The sequence below is a fragment of the Macaca nemestrina genome, chromosome 2 (assembly GCF_043159975.1).
Source record: "Macaca nemestrina isolate mMacNem1 chromosome 2, mMacNem.hap1, whole genome shotgun sequence".
Lineage (NCBI taxonomy): Eukaryota > Metazoa > Chordata > Mammalia > Primates > Cercopithecidae > Macaca > Macaca nemestrina.
In genome coordinates, this window is record NC_092126.1 from 27,973,327 (window position 1) to 27,995,692 (window position 22,366).

At 38.2% G+C, this 22,366-nt stretch overlaps 1 protein-coding gene across 2 annotated transcripts in view; it reads right to left on the reverse strand.

Moving 5' to 3' along the window:
- Nucleotides 1–2,187: 2,187 nt before the first annotated feature.
- LOC105488963 (lysine acetyltransferase 2B) overlaps nt 2,188–22,366 on the reverse strand; it is a 117,720-nt gene continuing 97,541 nt past the window's right edge. Inside the window, exons 12-18 of one of the 2 annotated variants that reach the window (XM_071090841.1) lie at nt 20,208–20,318; nt 16,837–16,980; nt 10,220–10,334; nt 8,630–8,666; nt 8,325–8,388; nt 8,144–8,228; nt 2,188–4,255 (exon numbers count right to left, since the gene is read on the reverse strand). In XM_071090841.1, the coding sequence (XP_070946942.1) occupies nt 4,062–4,255; nt 8,144–8,228; nt 8,325–8,388; nt 8,630–8,666; nt 10,220–10,334; nt 16,837–16,980; nt 20,208–20,318 (750 nt within the window). In that variant the 3' untranslated portion in view covers nt 2,188–4,061. The remainder of the gene's footprint in view (nt 4,256–8,143; nt 8,229–8,324; nt 8,389–8,629; nt 8,667–10,219; nt 10,335–16,836; nt 16,981–20,207; nt 20,319–22,366) is intronic. The other variant, XM_071090842.1, reaches the window with a different exon arrangement.

A 22,366-nucleotide genomic window follows, 5' to 3' on the forward strand; every position in this document is an offset into this window, starting at 1 on the left:
CAACTTTCTAGACTAAGAGCCACTGGCCATACTATGGAGCTTCAGTGTGTAGTAGACTATACCATCTAGGACTGTGTAAGTACACTCTAGGATGCTCATACACTAACAAAATCACCTAACATTGCATCTCTCAGAAGGTATCCCCATCGTTAAGTGGTACATGACTGTATATAAATACACACACACAAATTACACATATCATTTCTCATCTTTTTCAACTCCTGATCCTGTGAAGGTTGTGTCGGACTTCCCAATAAGAAGAGGGAGCAGGAAGCTTGACTTTTAATTTTTCTCTGCTTTGTTGAAATACTGCTTTTTAATAAACCCAAAGAAAATTTCCAGCTTTGTCATTGTTAGCTTCCTTTTTCTATAAGAAAGATGTTCCCATAAATAAATCAAGCCATAAATATACATAAATACATTAAAGAGGATCTTTCATAATGCTTATGGTTTTCTCACTTCCTTACAGCATCTTTTTTTTACTTTGCTGAAGCTCTTCCTCCAAAGTGTACCTGGAAATCTTTCATCTGCTCTTTTTTTCTCTTTAAATTCATTTTCAACTCTTTACCTGAGACATTAGTTAACATTGTTTTTATCCTGCCAATCTTCATCATCACTTATACTGATAGCACTGATATACCCAAAGGAGAAAGTAAATACGACTTTAATACCAGGAGCTTTAAGACTCAAACACAGCCATTGATTTCAGTCCCTGCCACCACCTTCCCTGCCACCACCTTCCCTGCCCACCCTCCACTACCCCCTACACAGACACCTTTTTTCTGCCAGGAAAAAATGTCTGAATGGTCAAGAATTTTAAACATATACTTCAACAGATGAAAAAACTGTCAACCTAATTACTACCTCTTAAGTAAGAACTTGCAACCATTCTGACCTTTGATATTCCAGAATCGCTGATGGCTTTTCTTTGGCATTTTTACTTTGCTAAGAGGAGAATGCTAGTTAAGGGATAGAGCAGAACAGCTCTAACGACAAGAGCTGCCGCCAGTTACCCTTCCTTGTGCAGCACTTAAAATCCTTTTAAATAAACGCTGAGGATTGGTCTAAAGAATATCAGCTTAAAGGGGTGACAAATAATTAACTGGTCCATAGTACTTCAGTCTGATCTTGTTTCTACTTCTTAGTTTCTGGAAATATAAATTGTTCGTCCAGGTAACATGAAAACCTCAAAGTCTCCCTCTCACCATTCACTTCTAATAAATATGACCAATTTGTAATTATTGATTGAAGTAGACTTATTCTCCATTACAAAAGTTTACTTCCTTGAAGGAGGACATACATCATCTCCTGGCTTCCTTCTGTCCCCTCATTCATTCTTCCCCAGGGAGGGGCTTGCCTAATTAAGGAGTTAAGTAGTAACATACTTACCATAGGTTATTATGGACATAGGCTGATATGCCCCGCTCTCACCTGGGCCTCTTCAGGATTGGCCTGCCTTTAGAGAGCACCACTGCTCTAGGGCTGCACTAAGCTTAATGGGAAAGTCCCTGCCCCATTAGTGGGGTACAGAGCAGCTTGTCATTAACATTCTGGAGTACAGAACAGTGGTACAGAGCAGCTGGTCAATCACATTCTGGGTTTCAGCATTAGAAAGCCCATTGTCCACAGATAAAAAGGAAGCCACATTCTCCAATATCCATTTTACTAGTATTAAAGGCCATCATATGCCTTTTTTTTTTTTTTTTTTAACTTCTCAGTTGGTCTAGATTTCAGTAGAGAAGAGGGGTTCTCTTGGTTGGGTCCTCTCAAACCCCAAAAGGATATAGTATTCTTTCCTACAGACATCATTTTGAATAACATTAAAAGCTCATATGGGAGACGTTTAAAAATCGGCTGTATTTCTGTCTCATTCATATATTTCACAGATGCAAAGTATAAAAACAAAATTCTTTTAATTTCTAAACCGACAACACTCTTCTTTCAATGGATCGTTTTTGTTATTGTTTAGTGGGTAAGTGGGTAAGATGCAGTGGAAAACTCAAAAGACAGAGTAAGCGTCTCTCCTGAAAACCTCTTACTGATGAGATATGGATTTTTATGAAACCTCCCCCAAATGCAACAGAATGCTTAAGATAGAAGGTTTAAGGATTCAACTGATGGTCATCAACCAGATCATAATTTGTTCCGTTACCCTCAGCCTACTGAATGAAGAAAACACACCACAAGATTGGAAGCTTTTTAAAATATAATTTAAAACTATTTTGTACCAGTACAATATATTAATTTTACAAATGTAAAATTTTATCAGCTGTTAAAGCATTTGCAAAAACCACACATTCTACTTCAGCTTTATTGCACAATATCTATAAGAAAATATTAATTTTTAAATTAGAAAACATAAAAATGCTTTCAATATAGAAGAGACAATCTGATTTTAAAGACAATACTCTATAAGAATGTCTACTCAGAAAATAACAAACTTTCACAGGATACCAGGCTGGACAGATGCTTCGGCAGATCCGGTACAAAGCACTGTTTAAAACCAGTCCAAGATACTTAATCCAAACTGTATCATCATTCTTCATTAGAAATCTAGACACCACTCATGGTGGTTTCTTATACTTTAAAAAGTTGAGGCATTTTCAGTGTGAGCATTCTGAATATCTGTTACATATCAAAAACAATACTTCCAACTCAGCCATTTGCGGGGGTCTTTTTCCTTCATGCAGATTATCACTGGCAACTGTTTTTAATGACTATTCATGACCATTTTATTTATGCTGATAGAAAACATCAAGTTAAATACACTTTTAAAAGTTTGTCCTTTACAAAAATCAGTTTATAAATTTGCATCATAAAAAATTAGTGTTGAGACCATCAAGATGGCCTTCGTTTATATGGTTGTATATTAGTTGGTTTTCCCAGAGCTGGGATGGCAGATGTCTCACTTTTCTATGTAGTGTAATCAGGAAATAAATCCAAGCACTAAACTGAAATCCCAAGATAGATTAATAAGGTTGCATGATGGATTTTAGGGGGTTATGACCCTGGACCCATATACTAATGTGGGTGTTAAAATACTGACAGCAAACCCTGGTGGGAATTTAATTTACCTCAGACAATAAACATAATCTGGAGATATAAAAAGGAAAATGTTCATTTACATATTATCAGTGTGGCTGTGTGTATCATAGAAAAGAAAAAAATATTTATTAGAACAAGGATTCACCAGATGGATACATTTATAGACCACACATCTTTTCCTATTAAAGCATGTTGACTCAATCTCATGTGTTTTCAAGTTTATGCCTTTGTGGCCAGGGAAATTATCTTTTGGAACTTATGGCCTGCATAAGCAAAGTCAAATATGATATCACACATTTGTGTAGAGAAAATAATTATTAAAATAGTGGTTATGTACTAACAAGTTTGTTGCAGGTACACAGAATTATCAAAAACCTAGATGCTTATTTAAAAAGTTTGCATTATTTAGAATTTCTTCCTTAGGAATCAAAGCAGTTGCCTTCCTGGAACTGCATTTTTCAGAACTGCTCAAAGCACCTCATCTAGATGAGTGTTTTAAAAAATATATATAAAAAGTCTATAATGAGACTTCAAACATCACATATTTCACCTCTTACAGGCTTTTTTAAAATCATGTATCCCTTCCTTAAAGTCCTTCGGAATAAAATAAAAATAAACTCTCACATTCCATTAGAAAAAAATGGAAACATTCACGGTCTGAAAATTTTATGAATTTCCCCAAATTTTGCTACTATGTGCAATTTCCTCACACACAGGTTTTGAGGAAACCCCTAATCATCTATCATGGAATAGTCAGCTAATGGACATGCCATAGAAAATTTACCTTAATAGTAGTAAATAGATTAAAATCTATTCCATAAAATAAAAATGTCCTATGACTTCAATTTAAATACATATCTGAAAAGCTAAAAGGAGGTTTTTTGTTTTTCAAAAGTGCTAATTATTACATTTACAAGTCTCTTCAATACATCATGTCCAATTCTTTGTAAAAAACTAAACCACCTTGCTTTAGGCACACTGCTTGATGAGTTTCTAAGAAGCAGAGGGGAAAAAAATCACTTGTCAATTAATCCAGCTTCCTTAATTTTACTGAAGAAGAATTTCTCCAGGATATTGGCACATTTGTAGTATTCACTCTCAGGGGGGTTGTACTCTTTGCAATTGGTAAAGACTCGCTGTAAGTCTGCCATGAATAATTTCTTAGACACGTAGTACCTATTCTTGAGGCGTTCACTCATGGTTTTCAGATCTGCACAGGAAAAAAAAATATTAGCAATCTTTGACTCATTTTAAACACCAGCTGACAAAACTGGGACTGGGAAAGAAATCTATGTTGTTGGTTTGATTACATTTTTATCATCCCAATGCTTTTATTTAAGAGAAATTCTTATGATCAAGGAAAACAGTTCTTAAATCTTATGTTCATTCTCTTGTGGGTTTTTTAAAAATGTCAAATCACAGCCATTTTAGCATTAAAGGGACCATTATTAGTCATCTGGTTCAATCCCCTATTCAGCACAAGGAAGCTAAGTAGATTAGCAACAATAAGTATGATGAACTGACTACTGTTAGCTATTCATTCAGAATTACACAGAAGAAGCTCTATCTATATGGAGCAGAGCAGGTGGATCGTTGGTATTGAATCATTTAATTACTTAAAACTATCAGACTGCGTTTGTTTCACTAAACTCACAGTTGTTTTGGTGTCATATAGATAAAGTAGAGAAACTAATAATAAATACATCTGTGAACACACCAGTGACCTTGCATGTAAAATGATTCGAATGAATTTTGCTTCAAGCTCCATCAATGAAATAAGAATAACAAACTTCATTTAATAATCTATTTTCTAAAGCAAGTAAGCCTTGTGAGACTATTGCAAAGAATTTCCCAATATAGCTGCTTGCTTTAAATGGCAGAATTTTACAGGTGAAAACAGTACTCCAGCTAAACTGATAAAACTAAAGAGGGGTTTCCTCAGTCCTCACTGTCAGGACTAATTTAAAGAATTATATGCAGATTAGAATAGATGCTAACATTTGTCTATTTATGGTTCCTTGGTTGTCTTGAAGTCTGGCTTTATTGTTAAAAGCTATAATTGTATTAACTATGTGTGGAAAAATAAGTCAAATGCGGGGGGGAAACACTTTTGACTACCAAAATCCCAAATTCTAAGCATGTTACAAAATTTCCAGGGGAAAGAAACCTGTAACCAAATACACTGGGATCATCATTTAATAAGGTAAGTAAATTTATGTACAATATCCCCAAATGGGAAGAAATTCATTTGCATCAATATCCTAAATCCACCACAAAAGCATCAAAGAAGAAATGGAAAAAAGCTGCTTCTGCCTATCTCTTGATTAAAGCCTATCTCGGTTAGAGTGTATGTCATCACATCTATAAATTCAACTTTCAACTTTTCTTTCTTCTCTAACTAAAACAATTTGGAGAGAGAGAAAAATCTAAAAGCGTTAAGAAACACAAAGACTCATCAAATCCACACTAAATGTCCCATCCACGTGTGACTGAACAGATCAAAATGTTCTCTCATTTAAGGAAGAAAAAAACAATGAAATTGGCCCTAAGTAAAAGTAGATGTTTACATTCCTTTCACTTTTCCACCTAAATGTCTACCACTTAAGATGTGCTGCCCAATATAATATTTATAACGTTTTAAAAGGAAGAAACATGTACCCCCCAAAAAGGTGGAGGGGGAGCAAAAGGATGACACAACACAAAGAAGTTTGTCCAAAAGCTTTCGAACTACTTTTAGGAGGTGGGTAAGAAAAGATGGAGAGAGCCTAAAATGCAACAGAAACAAAGCAAGAATTATGGAGGTGTCTGGACTTTTCTGAATAACTATAAACAATTCTGAATACTTCCTTTCTATTCTATAGCTATAGATAGCATTTTTCTTCCTCTGGCCTTCTTAGAGTTTTTTCAATTGACAAAATGAGGTGGGTTAAAAAAGGTGACTAAATATTGGTGGTACCAAATATAGAGACACCATTAAATTATTCTGTTTTCATGTCCCTTCCCCTTAATTTGGGAATTCTGGATAAGCATGAAAATCCTGCCTAGCCATCCATGTGTAACAAGAAGTCATGCTTGGGCCGGACTATACAGGTGATGTCCAGTGTGTGACTCCCTAAATAAAACAGGTTAGATCCCATCCATATGAGAGAAAACAGGTTAGATCCCATCCATATGAGAGAAAATCTCATCCATTTTTAGAATATGGGGAAAGAAAAGTAATGTTATTAGAAAAATCAAATAAGGAAACAATGGGAAAATGTAAAATTATTGATTTGTCATTCTTGTCTTCAAATACAAGATAATCTTGGGGACAAAACTAAATATTTTACTCAGCATCTAAACAATACCAAGAAAAAAAAAAATACTGCCCTACTGAAGAACACCATTTATAGCTTTAAGTTTGTCCAGCACACATTTCAGCCAATCATTGGCCTTGCTCAATTAGGTCAGTTTTCCCCTCGTGAGACTCAGCTATGCACACAGGTGGTATCCAACTGGAGAAGTTCACAACCTTTACAGGCTGGACCAAGCAAAACACTTTCAGAAAGCAGGCTGTAAGTAGGCTATGATCAATGGGATCCGCTAGACCTATCACTGCACGTCTTCAGAGTGCATGTGGACAGGGGCTGAAAGGGCCCCAAACTGACACAACTTCCCATGAGGGTTTCACAAAAGAAGCTGAGACAGTCCAGAGAAGAGGATACAAAAATCAGTTAATTTATGGTTAGAAATGGACACAAAGAGTTTTAACATATTTTGCACATAGTGGACAATACTGATTCCCAAATCAGCCTTCCATTCAGAATTCTAGACTGACTCAACCCTACCCTTTATTTTCTTGTACTGAAATAAATAGTGGTAAGGCAGAGAGAAGAGGGAAAGAAAAGCATATAGATGTGTGTCCACTTTAAGGGGTGTAGGCTACTGAAATCATTACTACAAATATATAAAATATTCATGTGAAACATTTAAATGCTATAGAAAACACCTATAAATAACTCAGTTATCAAGGAGCTAATGCATCCCTTTCACTCTTCCTTTTCACATTTTTAATACTTCCATAATTTTTTTTTTTTTTTTTTTTTTTTTTTTTTTTTTTGAGACAGGGTCTCCCTCCAGTACTCAGGCTGAAGTGCAGTAGTGCAATCACAGCTCACTGCAGCCTCAAACTCCTGGGCTCAAGCAATCCTCCAACTTCAGCCTCCCAAGTAGCTGGGGCCCCAGGCGTGTGCCACTACACCTAATTTTTTACTTTTTGTAGAGACAGGGTCTCACTACCTTACCCAGGCTGGACTTCCACAATTCTTAGCACCTGGAATAGATTACAAGTAGAAAAGAGACAGAAGACTCTGGCTCTCTCCAAAAATATGGCCACGTAGCTGATAAAAAGAAAACATGTCAGCTAGCTGTCTGTCACCCCACAATGCCAAATTAGTTTAATTTGAGCGTTCTCAATTGATTCAATTAATCATTCATTTTAGCATAGTGTGGGCAAAGCACCAAACTGCACAATTCTACATTTCTGAAGACATCCTTTTTTGTTTGATTTTGGATATGAGACAAAGCTTAAAATAAAGAGTATATACAGTGACACCAACAGTACCCATCAAGGGCATGGAAAATCCAGAATTGTGGTAAGTAGAATTTCTCCCTCTGAAAGGACAGCAGTCAAGTAGTTTAACTTCTTTCATTATTATCTTGAATAATTATGAAAAGGAATACCTATTTACGACAGACTCAAAGCATATCAAGAGGATAAGCTGATGTTTTCTATTTGCACCAAACAGTTAGAATATAAGCAAAGTTATATCTAAAGTACCAGCTTTCATACCTAGTGCTATCTGCAGTTACCCTGGATTTTCTGTGTCTAGTGTCGTTAAGCTCGTGTGGGCTCTAAACGACAGCTGCAGAATGTCTCTAATGAACACAGCCACCCACTTCTCTGCCATCACTGCCCCTCCACGGTGCGTGGAATCCCACCACCCGTCATACACTTCCTACCCTAAACAGAGGAGTACAAATCAACCTCAGCAACCATTTGTCCCCCACACCGCCATCCAGTTTTAAATCTATACTTAGAAAATGTTAATGGCATTACCCATGGGGAACCTTATAACTTCATAATATCCCGGAGCTTCTGTTCTCTTCACAGGTTCCATGAAGGGCCAAGCGCTTTGATGGCTCTTGGGTAAAGAAAAAAGTAAGGTATCTAATATGGAAATTCCATGTGGGAAATCATTTCAAAATATTTGCATGAGGTGAATAAAGAGGACACCCACCTTCACCTGCTGGAGGATGCTCTTGAGCGTGCTGTAAAGCTGGTCAGGGTCTCTGGGCTCTTTACTTGAAAGGAAAAAGGGAAACAAGGAGCAATGATTAGATTTATACCCTCTTGCCAGCTGATTACTATTCAGCTCATTCTTACAAAAACCTAAAATTGGAACCATTCCAGAATGTTTTAGGAAACTCAAAACCCACCAACTGTTGTGTGAGTGATTACAATTAGTTTGCCCATTTTCTTTAAGTTGCTGGGTGGGGGGAAAATAATCACTTCCATTAACATCCTTTTGCCTGTCATACTTACCTTTTCTCTTTTCCACTCGGTTTCCAGCCTGTCTCTCCTATAGGTCAACAAAATGAAACACTGAATGAGAAGTGCTTTTGGTCAAGAGAGTAACATAGTTAATACTTATCAAAAACAATAAATTACAGGCATGCCTCAATAAAAATCTACTTCTGAGAAAAGACTGAAATTAATGGCAATTAGTTACTTCCTTATACCGCTAACAATATAAAACATTTCCAAGACTAACAACACTGCCCCATATGTTACTGTTTTTAAAGCAGGAACACCAACCTTTCAGTGGAGAGCATAAAAAATAAATATGTACAGTACTGTGGGCATGTGTATTTTTTAAACTGAAAGTCAAATGTTTTGCAGATGACCCTGTAAAAGAGTTAAGCTGTTATTTTAGGTCAGAACAAACTCTGTCCTGGTCTCTGTTCTATTTGGCTAAGGCCCCGCTTGTAATGCAAGAAAGTTTAGTGTAGCAGATAGAAAACAGCCTGGAGTCTGAGAGATCTGGATGTGATTTCCTGTTCTTTCCTTAAAAGGTAACTCACCCTAAATAAGAGTAAGTTGTCTCTCAGTTTATCGATCTATAAAACAGAACCCTAAAAATCAGGTGGTTTTATCCCTATTGAGAGTAGTTGATGTACAAAAAAAAAAAAAAAAAAGCACAGAAAAATGTGTGGCACAAGTAGGCATTCAATGATCTGGTTGCTATTATGTCATTAACAGAGATAATACATGGAAGTAGAATTTCTGGATTTAGCATAAAAGTAAGATCTCCCATAGGGCAGATGTCATAAAGTGATATATCTTGCCAAAATAACATTTTATTTTTTCTGGAAAATTTTTGCTTGTTTGATTTTGGTTTTTTTATTAATGCTTGAATATACTAAAAAGAACTTGGATTTGAACTGAATAAAATTGCCAAATGATATTCAATGGCTTTTGACCTATAAAAACAACTATTTGGTATGGTTTAACCCAATACAACTCAACTCTAACATACAGCCAAGAACCCTTAGGAAAACTACTGTAAAATAGGGAATATGAAACACGGTATACAATTTCCATCACACATAACAAATAATATTTTTTGGAAGTTTGGGGAGACTAGTTTAGTCAAGCACAGACCTTGGAGGTTAAAACCCTGGTGGCAATGAGACACGGTGCAAACAGTAAGTCGTTTGGACATCAGAACTGGGCTGCTTCTAATTCTGACCGTTACTGGCTATGTGCCCTTTAGCAGTAAATGATCTAACTGCTTTGGAACTCGATTTCCCCATTTATAAAATAGGATTCCCTGCTTTCAAGGTTGCATATGCGTAATAATTCGCACTGTGCTACAAATAGCAGACTCTTAATAAACGGTGGATATTAACAGCTATTACAAGGGGGCATCTGAGCTCCCTTTGGTTTGTTTGTATTGGGTGATAGGGAAGACATAAAACGATGACATTTGCTGCCTTTCTTAAAAGACTAGAGATAACACAGAGACAGGCAGGGCAATATAGCTTTCCAAGTTACTGCATTCTGGAAATTGTTTCAAACACAAATCACACTATTACTAAAAAATTTCGCTTTTAAAAGAAGGTCTATACGTACTAATTCCAGGAATGCTTTCTATAGGAATCTGTCGAACTCCATCTTTAAAACATGAAAGTCCAGGGTAAACTTTTCGAATCTGTGCCTGTTTTCTTTCAATCAGTTTTTTAATTATCTGTGAAGCACAAGAAGGAAATGTGTTTAGGGAAAGAAGTCTATGGATACAGTTCAAGTCAGTCACCCTAATGAAATGTTTTCCTAACAAAACAGTCTTTTTTATGAAACGAGATGGGAGAAAGGGGTGAATGCTATTTAACAGGTAAGAAATGAACAGATTATATTATACCATGTCTATTTAGTGACATTCACAAAAACATCTTTGAGTTACTTGTCCCTGCCATCCAGAAAAGCCAATATTGAGAAAACACACAGCCCCTAGGGACCACTTGTCATCTGTAGCATAACACCCAATTATTTTGCCCTGCCTCTCTGAGGAGGCTCTGCCAGAATCACAGGAAAGCAGCCCTGAGCATTCACTACTCAGTCAAGTGACAGAATCTCTTCACATCCATAACTAGGAACTGTTCCCTTCAGACTAGAGAGGCAGGTAAACAGGCCCCAGAAAGTCCCCAAAGCCTACAGTAGTTAAAGCTTTACTACATAAACTTTTCAAGGCTGGAGCTCCAACCTATTCTACCTGCATCAAAAAAGCAGCAGCTCTATAATAGTAGGCTGTCATGAGAAGAAAGAAAACAATAATGCAATTTAAAGTATCATCTATTAAAGCAACACAACCATGACATGAGCCATCACACTGACTGAGAAATGTTAAGAGATGTTTTGTTTGTTTTGTAAAATAATTATTAATATGCTGAGGTAACTACTTCCAAGACAGTGAGGTTAAAAAAAACTAAAAAATCACCATCTGGAAATTAAACATATCATAACGAAATTTTGGAAAATTAAACAAAACAATAGAAATCACTAATTGCATTCACAAAGGAAAACAAAAAAATCTACTTCTTGATTGATTTCAAACATACAGCTGGTAAATACTGCAGCATGAATATATAATCCTAACAGTTAAACAAATAACTTCATAAAATGAATGAGCTAGTAAAAGTATATTCCTAGTAAATCTAGATCAGTGCTGTCCAGTAGAGACATAATACAAGCCACTCATGTAATTTAAATTTTTCTACTAACCACATTTTCAAAAGGCAAAAAGAAACAAGTGAAATTGATTTTAATAATGTATTTCATTTAACCCATTATATCTAAAATATTGTAACATACAATTGGAAAAAAGTGTAAGATATTTTACATTGCTTTATTCATATGAACTCTTGAAAACCAGAGGATTGGCCAGGCGTGGTAGCTCACACCTGTAATCCCAGCACTTTGGGAGGCCGAGGTGGGTGGATCACTTGAGGTGAGGAGGTCGAGACTAGCCTGGCCAACATGGTGAAACTCCATTTCTACTAAAAATACAAAAAATTAACTGGGCATGGTAGTGCACACCTGTAATCCCAGTTACACAGGAGGCTGAGACAGGAGAACTGCTTGAACCTGGGAGGTGGAGGTTGCAGTGAACCAAGATTGTACCACTGCACTCCAGCCTGGGTGACAGAGTGAGACTTCCTCTCAAAAAAAAAAGAAAAGAAAAAAGAAAAGAAAGAAAGAAAAGAAAATCAGAGGATTTTATACTTACAGCATGCCTTAATTTTGACTAACCACATATCAAGTACTCAGTGGCCACATGTGGCTAGTGACTACCACTTTTGACAGGGCTGATCTAGATGGGTGCTTTCCATTTATTTGTAAATCCAAATCTTCTTTTTTAAAAAACAAAGAATCCCGGCCGGTCGCGGTGGCTCACCCCTGTAATCCCAGCACTTTGGGAGGCCAAGGCAGGCAGATCACGAGGTCAGGAGATCGAGATCATCCTGGCTAACACAGTGAAACCTCGTCTCTACTAAAAATACAAAAAATTAGCCGGGTGTGGTGGCGGGCACCTGTAGTCCCAGCTACTCGGGAGGCTGAGGCAGGAGAATGGCGTGAACCCGGGAGGTGGAGCTCGTAGTGAGTCAAGATGGTGCCACTGCACTCCTGTCTGAGCGAAAGAGTGAGACTCTGTCTCCAAAAAAAAAAAAAAAAAAAAAAAAAAAAAATCCCAAGGGCAATCTCTTAAATAGATACCTTCAGAGAATATGCTGAAGACTATTTCAATTTGAAAAGTTTCCTTCTCTTCACCAAGGGACTCTCAAATGCAATGACCTACCAGATGGCTTCCACACACCTCATGTAGCACCTTAAAGATTGTGGGCTCCTGAGAAGTGACTGTTAATGGGACTGGGAGGCTTCCTAAGTTCTCTGTACCTCCAGTAATCACTATGGAGAAGATCTTTTTTAATTTTAATTTTTTGTTTTCATTTTACATACAGGGGGTATTATGGGTATATTGTGTGATGCTGAGCTTTGCGCTTGTAATGATCCCACTGTCCAAGTAGTGAGCATAGTACCTGACAGGTAGTTTTTCAACCCTTACTCCTCTCCCTCTCTTGCCTCTTTTGGAAACCCCAGTGTCTACTGTTCCCATCTTTGTGAGCATGTATACCCAATGTTCAGCTCCCACTTATAACAGAAAACATGCAGTATTTTGTTTTCTGTTCCTGTGTTAATCTGCTTAGGATAATGGCCCCAGCTAAACCCACACTGCTGCAAACGACATGATTTTGTTCTTTTTTATGGCTGCATAATATTTCATGGTGTATATGTACTACATTTTCTTTATCCAATCTACCTTTGATGGGCACCTGGATTGATTCCATGTCTTTGTTATTGTGAATAGCGCTGCAATGAACATAATAGCACATGTATCTTTTTGGAAAAACGATTTATTTTCCTTTGGTATATGCTCAGTAATAGGATTGCTGCGTGGAATGGTAATTCTATTTTTAATTCTTTGAGAAATCTCCAAACTGCTTTCCACAGGGGCTGAACTAATTTGCATTCCCACCAAGAGTGTATAAGCATTCCGTTTTCTCCACAGCTTTGCCAACATCTGTTATTTTTTTAACTTCTTAATAATGGCCATTCTGACTGGTGTGAGATGGTGTCGCATTGTGGTTTTGACTTGCATCTCAGAAAGGAGATATTTTCATTGTGTTCCAGTATATTATCTTCACCTCCCTAGAAAATATCTTCACTTCAACTCCCTCCCATGACCATAAAATCAATGCCTTCCAAATGAAAGTATGTCCTCATCATCTTCTCCTGAAGTCCATAGCTCAGTCCTATGATCTACCGCTGTCAGTTTTAGGGTCTCCTGAAGCAGAAAATTTCAGTAGAGTAGTTCCCCATCTCTAATACATCACCCAGTCTTTGCATGTCTCCTTATAAAAAAATTGCATTGAGTTTCCCCATCCTTACTTTGGCTTCTCTAACCCCAATTCCTTGTACTGTCACATGTAGATTAAGAGTTAAGAATTTATCCCCCCACCCACCACCTAGCCTATCCACACATACATGTATGCATGTACACACACACACACACACACACACACATAGGCACATATATACCCAATTATGCTTGCTCATAGCCTATTTGCACTTTCTCAAATAGTGCCTTCATCACCGACATAACAATGGTCCTACCTGTTCATGTGCCCACAAATCTGTTCACATTGGACTCTGAGTCTCTGCTAATGCAGATTTCATTACCAGGCTGCCCAGTTCAAAACAAATCTCCCACAAAAAAGTCATGTCAGGTGACATGAGGCCCCTACAGATCCTACCTTTCCCTTGGAGTCAACACTCACAAAGTAGCACTTAACTCTCCACTCTTGGTCCACCTGTTCAACTACACTAGTTTTCTCTCTCTATCTCCACTAATGACAACTACAACTTATTCTGCTCCTGTATACTTTCAGGGGCTAGGAAGTGCCTCAAAATATTCACTGTTTCTTTGCTGCCACCATGAATCCCTACCTTCCTTGAGGGGTTTTTCACAGTTGGAATAAATAACACTTGTAAAAAATCAACTGAATTCTGTGGGAAAAAATACTACATGAATCCAAATATATTTTTATTGAAGTGACTTCAGATAGCTTTTTAAAAAACTAGATTAAGAGCTCCAAACCTCCATCACCCATTCAATGGAATGTGTGAGCAAAGGCTGGAGGCAGAGAGGGAGGGGGAGGAGAGGAGAAAAAAGAAGGGGGAGGGAGCCTTGGCTTCTAAAAAGTTGACTGCTTTGTTAGCCATCTAAAATAGCTCTGCGCTTCTGGCGTTCCCCTGTAGGTTTGAAGGGCCAACAGATCATGTACAATGTGAATCTGCAGACTCTGCCAAGGGAATCCTGCTCTCAGCTAACACCGTGGGGATGAATTCGTGCTGCTGGGAGGAGGAATGAGGAAAGAGCAGCTGACAGCAGGGTGATAGCTTTAGCTGGCCAGCAGCTTCTAATGCCGAATGATGTGCTGCTGAATCCAGACCTGCTCATTAAGCCCCAGAGAGAACAATGAGGAAAGCCAGCTCTTCAGAGAGACAGGGAGAGAGAGGAGCCTGCTGTGCTTTATTAACTCTTCCAAGTGCCTACTTGTAATTCTCTCTTGGGCTGATATCTTTGAACAAAAAGCAACAAAAGTTGTTTTCATTTTCAAATCCAAAAAAAAAAAAAAAGGGCCGGGTGCGGTGGCTCAAGCCTGTAATCCCAGCACTTTGGGAGGCCGAGACGGGCGGATCACGAGGTCAGGAGATCGAGACCATCCTGGCGAACACGGTGAAACCCCGTCTCTACTAAAAAATACAAAAAACTAGCCGGGCGAGGCGGCGGGCGCCTGTAGTCCCAGCTACTCGGGAGGCTGAGGCAGGAGAATGGCGTAAACCCGGGAGGCGGAGCTTGCAGTGAGCTGAGATCCGGCCACTGCACTCTAGCCCGGGCGACAGAGCCAGACTCCTTCTCAAAAAAAAAAAAAAAAAAAAAAAAAAAGCCTTTGCTCACTTCCCCAGGAAATATAAGAACAAGACTGAGCCACTTTAAGTAAAAGAAAAATACTACTTAGGCCGGGCGCGGTGGCTCACGTCTGTAATCCCAGCACTTTGGGAGGCCGAGGCGGGCGGATCACAAGGTCAGGAGATCGAGACCACGGTGAAACCCCGTCTCTACTAAAAATACAAAAAATTAGCCGGGCGCGGTTGTGGGCGCCTGTAGTCCCAGCTACTCGGGAGGCTGAGGCAGGAGAATGGCGTGAACCCGGGAGGCGGAGCTTGCAGTGAGCCGAGATCGCGCCACTGCACTCCAGCCTGGGCAAGAAAGAAAAATACTTAATGAGTAACTACTATGCACCAGACACTGTGTAAAAAGCTTTAGGGCTGTTCCGTAGATAATGCCTGACAAATAACTAAGAACTGGGATTAAGGAGGTTAGTAGAAACCAGAAAACAAAGATGGATAAGACAGATGTCCTCCTTAGCTATTTGTTAGAGAAAAGTGCACTAAACCAATAACAGAAGTATCAAGTGGAATTGATGTGGGATGACACAGCTGCAAACTCCACCCAACTGGGGGCAGCCAGGAGGTGATCCTGCGCTTAACACACAAAGTTCTTTCTTTCAATAAATGGCCTTTGTGTACTCCCCAGTTCTGTTCTTTTCATCACGGGTTTTTTTTTTTTTCTGTCTTAGAAAATTTAAATTATTATGTATTCAACTCTATCAACCTTTCCCTTTTACTGCTCCTCTTTTCATTCATATGCATAAAAAATGTCACCTCAATACCAGATAACAAATCACTTAATACCTAGAAAGATAAGCCCTCAGAACTTGCAATGTAAAAGCGGAGATTAACATACACTAAGGTAAATGTCTACGTAAGATGAATAATTGAAATTCAAATAGGTTGATCAAACTGATGCTAGAGAAGTTCAGAAGAGTAACTGGAACACACGCTGAAAAGGTTTGAAATATGCGTGTGCTGAGTGAAGGGGGTGGCTAATGGACGAAGACACTTTGGAGAACAGTAAATATAGATGTATTTGGAGTATTTGGAGATGAAAGTAGAGAGATAGGAGTGGGAACGATAATTGAGGCCAAAATGTAAAATGGCTTGAAGGTGAAGTTAAAATATGTCACCATATTTTACACATTTTGTATTTTACACAAATTTAAAAAGTAATGACTCTTGTAGAAATGGTAACCGAGAAAGGAAACAGATCAAGGATACCTTTAAAGAAGAAATCTATGGCCAGGCGTTGATGGCTCACACCTGTAATCCCAACATTTTGGGAGGCCAAGGCAGGTGGATCACTTGAGGTCAGGAGTTCGAGACCAGCCTGGCCAACATGGTGAAACGCTGTCTCCACTAAAAATAAGAACAATTGGCTGGGCGTGGCAGCACACGCCTGTAATCTTAGCTACTCAGGAGGCTGAGGTACAAGGATTGCTTGGACCCAGGAGGCAGAGATTACAGTGAGCCGAGATAGTGCCACTGCACTCCAGTCTAGGTGACAGAGAGACTCTGTGTTAAAAAAGAGAGAGAGAAGAAATCTGGATAACCCATAGCAAACTGAGAGTTTGCTATCCAGTAAATATGTACACAGAGCACCCAAGGAAATGCAACCCACCCCAGCTAAGACTGGCCTGTACAGAAGGTAAGTGAGTCAACCACCTGCTTACCTCCTTCTGCTTTTTAATGATGACAGAAAATTCTGTGTATGGGATCCGTGGATTTAGCTCACACCCCATTAAAGTGGCTCCTTCATAATCCTTGATGTAGCCAACATATTTGGTTTTAGGTATTTTAATTTCTTTGGAGAAGCCCTGAAAAGAAAGTAAATTCATTCACATGAACACCATGCACAGATATCTACTGAGTGCTAACTATGTTCCAGGCACTGTGTGAGGAATCAAGACAAGCTTCTTTGAAGTTCTCATTATACTATTCTGAAGAGGATTAGCTTAAAACCACCCATGAAGTTCAAAAACACCAGAAATCTAACTGTGTAAACAGGAAGCAAGACAACATTTTTTTAAACGGCCCTAACAAAAAGAAAGAAATATTAAAAAGCTTAAAACAGAAACAGGTATTAAGTAAAAATTAGGTTTAATTTTGTACTGAATTACATAATTAAATATGACTGTTGCAAATTTCTCCCAAAGTGGTGAGGGGATCCCCAGGATTCTCAGCAAATCAATAACATTGATCTAAATTATCAAAGAAAAGATGGTCAAAAAAATAAAGTTATTAGAAACTTAATGTTTCTAAGGAAATGAAATCCTTTCTTTGCAGGCAAAAAAATTCCAGACAGTCACAATGTATGGTTGTTTCAATGACATTAATGCTTTGGAATATACTCATTTACATACTTTAAGCCATAATAACAGACTGCTTGAGAGTAATATTCAAAATTATAAATAATATATTTATAATATAAACATAATTTTCCTTAAGTATCTATTTCAGTTATTTGCAGAAAATTACTTGAACTTCAGCACCATCACCAGCAGTTCACTGCCTCATCTTTCAACAAAAACTTATTTTCCAAGTAATTATTGCCATCATCCTCAAAGAGGACTACAGACAAGTTATTTAAGAACCATGGCTGAGATCTCATGCTTTCCACTACAGTTACAGCCGAGGAAAGCTTATGCTCAAGACCTCAGTGAAGCAATCCAATTAATTTCTTAGTAAGTTTTACCATAAAAGTTAAAATGCATCTCAAACAATGAGAAGATAACAAATAGGAGATTATTTATCTGTCTTCAGAGCACAAAAAGCTTTCTAATTACGTAAGAACATATTAAAAAAAAAAAAAGTCTGGCTGGGTGCAGTGGCTCATGCCTATAATCTCAGCACTTTGGGAGACTGAGGTAGGAGGATCACTTGAGTCCAAGAGTTCAAGACCAGCCCAGGCAACACAGCAAGATTCCCTCCCAACCCCTCACCATCTCTACAAATGATTATAAAAAAAAAAATTGCTGGGCATGGTGGCATGCACCTGAGGTCACAGCTACTCAGGTGGCTGAGGCAGGAGGATTGCCTGAGCCCAGGAGGTTGAGGCTGCAGTGAGCTGTGATCATGCCACAGCACTCCAGCCCGGGTGGCAGTGTAAGACCCTGTCTGACAGCAAACAAACAAACAAAATCCAAACCAAACCAAGTCCATACATTTTATGTAATAAAATCTTTAACATTCTGAAGATTTAAAGAAAAAGCCACAAGCAATGTTGAAACAAATATTATCCAAGGTTAATATTGTTATATATAAATAGTTATCATAAATCAATGTGCAACTAAACATTTTTATAGAAAAAAGGACAAAAGAAAATGAATTAGCAATCCAAAAAGGGAACAAATACAAAGAGTTGATAAACATGGAAAAATAAATCTAACTTCACATAATCAAATACATTCAAACATACACAATTTATTATCTGGAAAAGTGATAAATGTTTTTTCAGTTACCAACTCCTTTCCTGACCCCCTAATACACTACTGACAAAAATGGAAATTTTTAAAGTATTTGGCAACACATAACAAAAATGTCTGGAAGCAACTCTACTTCTAGAGATTTATTCTAAGGGCAAAACACGTGCACAAACACACCCATACTTATGCACGTTACCCACAAGAAACACCTAAATAGCCAAAAATGTATTGGTTAAAGAAATTATTTTCTATTTCTACAACAAAATCCTAGGAAACCATCAAAATTATTATATACACAAAAATATCAAAAATATATATATTATTATATATATAGGTATGAATCAATTTTTATGTTTATATACACACAGAAAAAAATATTAAAAAGATTTATGTCAAAGCATTAGCAGCATAGGTATGAGCTGAGAGGAAAAACAAAAGAAAAATTTTAAAATAAAAAAATCAAAGCATTAACAAAAAATTTCTTTGGGTGATGGAATTACAAGCCATTTTTCTTTCCTTCTTTTGCTTTATTACATTTTCTACAATGATTATACATTACTTTTATAGTCAGAAAAGTAAATGAGAATGTTTAGGAATTACAAATCACTATTAAAAAAATATGCAGCCAAAGAACAGTCCTCAAAAAGCTGAGCTGAAAACTTATTTTAAGACTTATTTAAAGAGAGACAAGGTCCCACTATTTTGCCCAGGCTGTTTCAAACTCCTGAGCACAGCAATCCTCCCGCCCCAGCCTCCCAAAGTACTAGGATTACAGGCATGAGCCACTGCACCCAGCCTGAGCTGAAAACTTCTGATAAGAAACTGCCAGGACAGAGGCCTGGTGAAGTTGCTCATGCCTGTAATCCCAGCACTTAGGGAGGCTGAGGTGGGTGGATTGCTTGAGTCCAGGAGCTCAAGACCAGCCTGGGTAACATGGCAAAACCCTGTCTCTACTAAAAACACAAAAAATTAGCTGGGTGTAGTCACAGCTACTTGGGAGGCTGAGGTGGGAGAATCACCTGAGCCCAAGAGGTCAAGGCTGTGGTGAGCTGAGACTGCACCACTTCAGTCTCAGCCTAGGCACCAAAGTGAGACCCTGTCTCAAAAAAAAGAAAGGAAGGGAGGAAGGGAGAAAGGAAGGATGACAGCTAAGCTCCTAGCCCACTATGTGCTGTAGAATCAGTACTGTTTGCAGTTTTTTGTAAACTCCAGGATTTCCTCTCTGCTATCATAAATGGAGGTCTTCCAGAAACTGAATCTGTTTTTCTCATTCACAGAGAATGCTACCCACCAAATTCCAGGACTGGGAATTTCTTATTAGAAACCATATTTTAGAATGTTAGGATGCAATATTACACCTCACTGACAGATGACATTCATTCATTCTCTCAACAAATAGTTATTCAGTACTTACTATGTACTAGTGACACTCTCTAATCCAGGCTGAAGCTTATTTTTGATAAAATATATTTGATAAAATATGTTTTATTTTGATATAAAACAAACGTCTGTTCTTGTAAGTGGAAGACACTGGGGGAGAAACTTATTTGGAAGAAGGCTACCTGAGAACATATTAAGAAAAGTAATGACAAAACAGTGTTGTGCGGTGAGAAACCAACCTGTTTCTTAAAGTATCCAATTGCATATTCATCTGCATATGTGAGGAAGTTCAGGATGTCATGCTTTATGTGATATTCTTTCAAATGATTCATTAGGTGTGTTCCATAGCCCTGTGTGGAAGTTAATATACAAACAAATACATTAGATTCTGGAGAAAAACTCTTATAAATCCACCAGGAAATGATGGTGAATTTAGGAGCTTGTACTTTTACGTATTTTACCAACCAGGACCTTTCCTGAAGGAAATATATTGACACCCTTTCTTGCATTTCTTAACTTTGAAAATAAGCTATAAAACAAACAAACAAACAAAAATCAAAACCCTTGCTTCAAAGATAAAAATCATCATTTGAAAATATAAGTTTCTAGTTATTTGAAAATAACACACCAGGGCCACAAGTTCCTAACTCAATCTTAAAGATCACTTGCTGAATATTAATATAAAAGTTTTCAGAATGAATGCTGATTATGAATTTCTGCTTATCTTTAAGGTATTTGAGATTCTCAGAAGAAAAAAAAAAAGATGCAAATGAAAAGTGCTAATCTTCATTAGAATATTTAGTAACCCAAGTGTTTACTGTAAACCAGAAATTGGCAACCCTTCGAAAGAACTGAATCATCACAAACATGGCATTTTAAATTTGGTCTTATCAGACCTTTCCAAGTGAGGTCTGAGAAGCCCAGAATCTCTGAATAACTAAAGGTAGTGAACAATGTTGAATAAACTCAGTGATTCAAATATTTTTATAATATGAAGTTTTTTCAGTGACAAAGCTTACAGAAAACATATAAATCTAATGTGATTGTTTCAGAACCTCATGAAGAGAGATAAAAGTAAATCCAAGCATCCAGACAAAAATATCTTCACATAAATTTTCCACAATTTGGTAGCACATTTTTCTTTCTTTTTTTTTTTTTTGAGACGGAGTCTGGCTCTGTCACCCAGGCTGGAGTGCAGTGGCCGGATCTCAGCTCACTGCAAGCTCTGCCTCCCGGGTTTACGCCATTCTCCTGCCTCAGCTTCCCGAGTAGCTGGGACTACAGGCGCCCGCCACCTCGCCCGGCTAGTTTTTTTTGTATTTTTTTTAGTAGAGATGGGGTTTCACCGTGTTCGCCAGGATGGTCTTGATCTCCTGACCTCGTGATCCGCCCATCTCGGCCTCCCAAAGTGCTGGGATTACAGGCTTGAGCCACCGCGCCCGGCCATGTAGCACATTTTTCTAAATAACTCAAATATGCTCCCAGGTATGATCTCATGGAATCACAGTACCTCAAGGACAGGAAGATCTCTGGAAGTCATTTTGTCTAACCCCCTAACCCATATGAGGCTAGAGGTCTTTTGCCATCTATCATGAAAAGGCAATCTGCTAGAACACCTCCAATGTAGGGCAATTCCTTGGTGGTGAGATAGACCAATTCATTTTCAGGCATTATATGGTTGGAAATTCCTTCCTAACATTCACCCAAGATCTGGTCATGGTTATTTCTACTTACTGGCCTTAGTTCTACTCCTAGAGTTACAAAGACTCATTCTTGCTTTTAATAGCCCTTCAAGCCTTTGAAGATTATACTCTCTCACACACGCCCATCCGTACTTCCCCAGTCCCAAGCCAAGCACCATCAAGGTTATAGTCATTCCTCATATGGCATGACTGAATGACACCTCATCAAACTAATCACATTTTTTTTTTTTTTTTTTTTTTTTTTTGTACAGAGTCTTGCTTTGTCTCCCAGGCTGGAGTGCAGTGGCACAATCTTGGCTGACTGCAAGCTCCGCCTCCCAGGTTCATGCCATTTTCCTGCCTCAGCCTCCTGAATATCTGGGACTACAGGCGCCCGTCACCACGCCCGGCTAATTTTTTGTATTTTTAGTAGAGATGGGGTTTCACCGTGTTAGCCAGGATGGTCTTAATCTCCTGACCTCGTGATCTGCCCACCTCAGCCTCCCAAAGTGCTGGGATTACACCTCCCAAAGTGCCGGGAGCCACCGCGCCCGGCCACTAATCACTTTTTTCAGAGCTTTTTCTAATATAACAATGCCTTTCTAAAGCATGGATCCTAGGACCAAGCATAATAATAAGGGGACAGTATGTCCAGTAAACAGAACGGTATCATCATCTCCCTCTTCTGCAAATTATTCTTCCATTTATGTCACCCA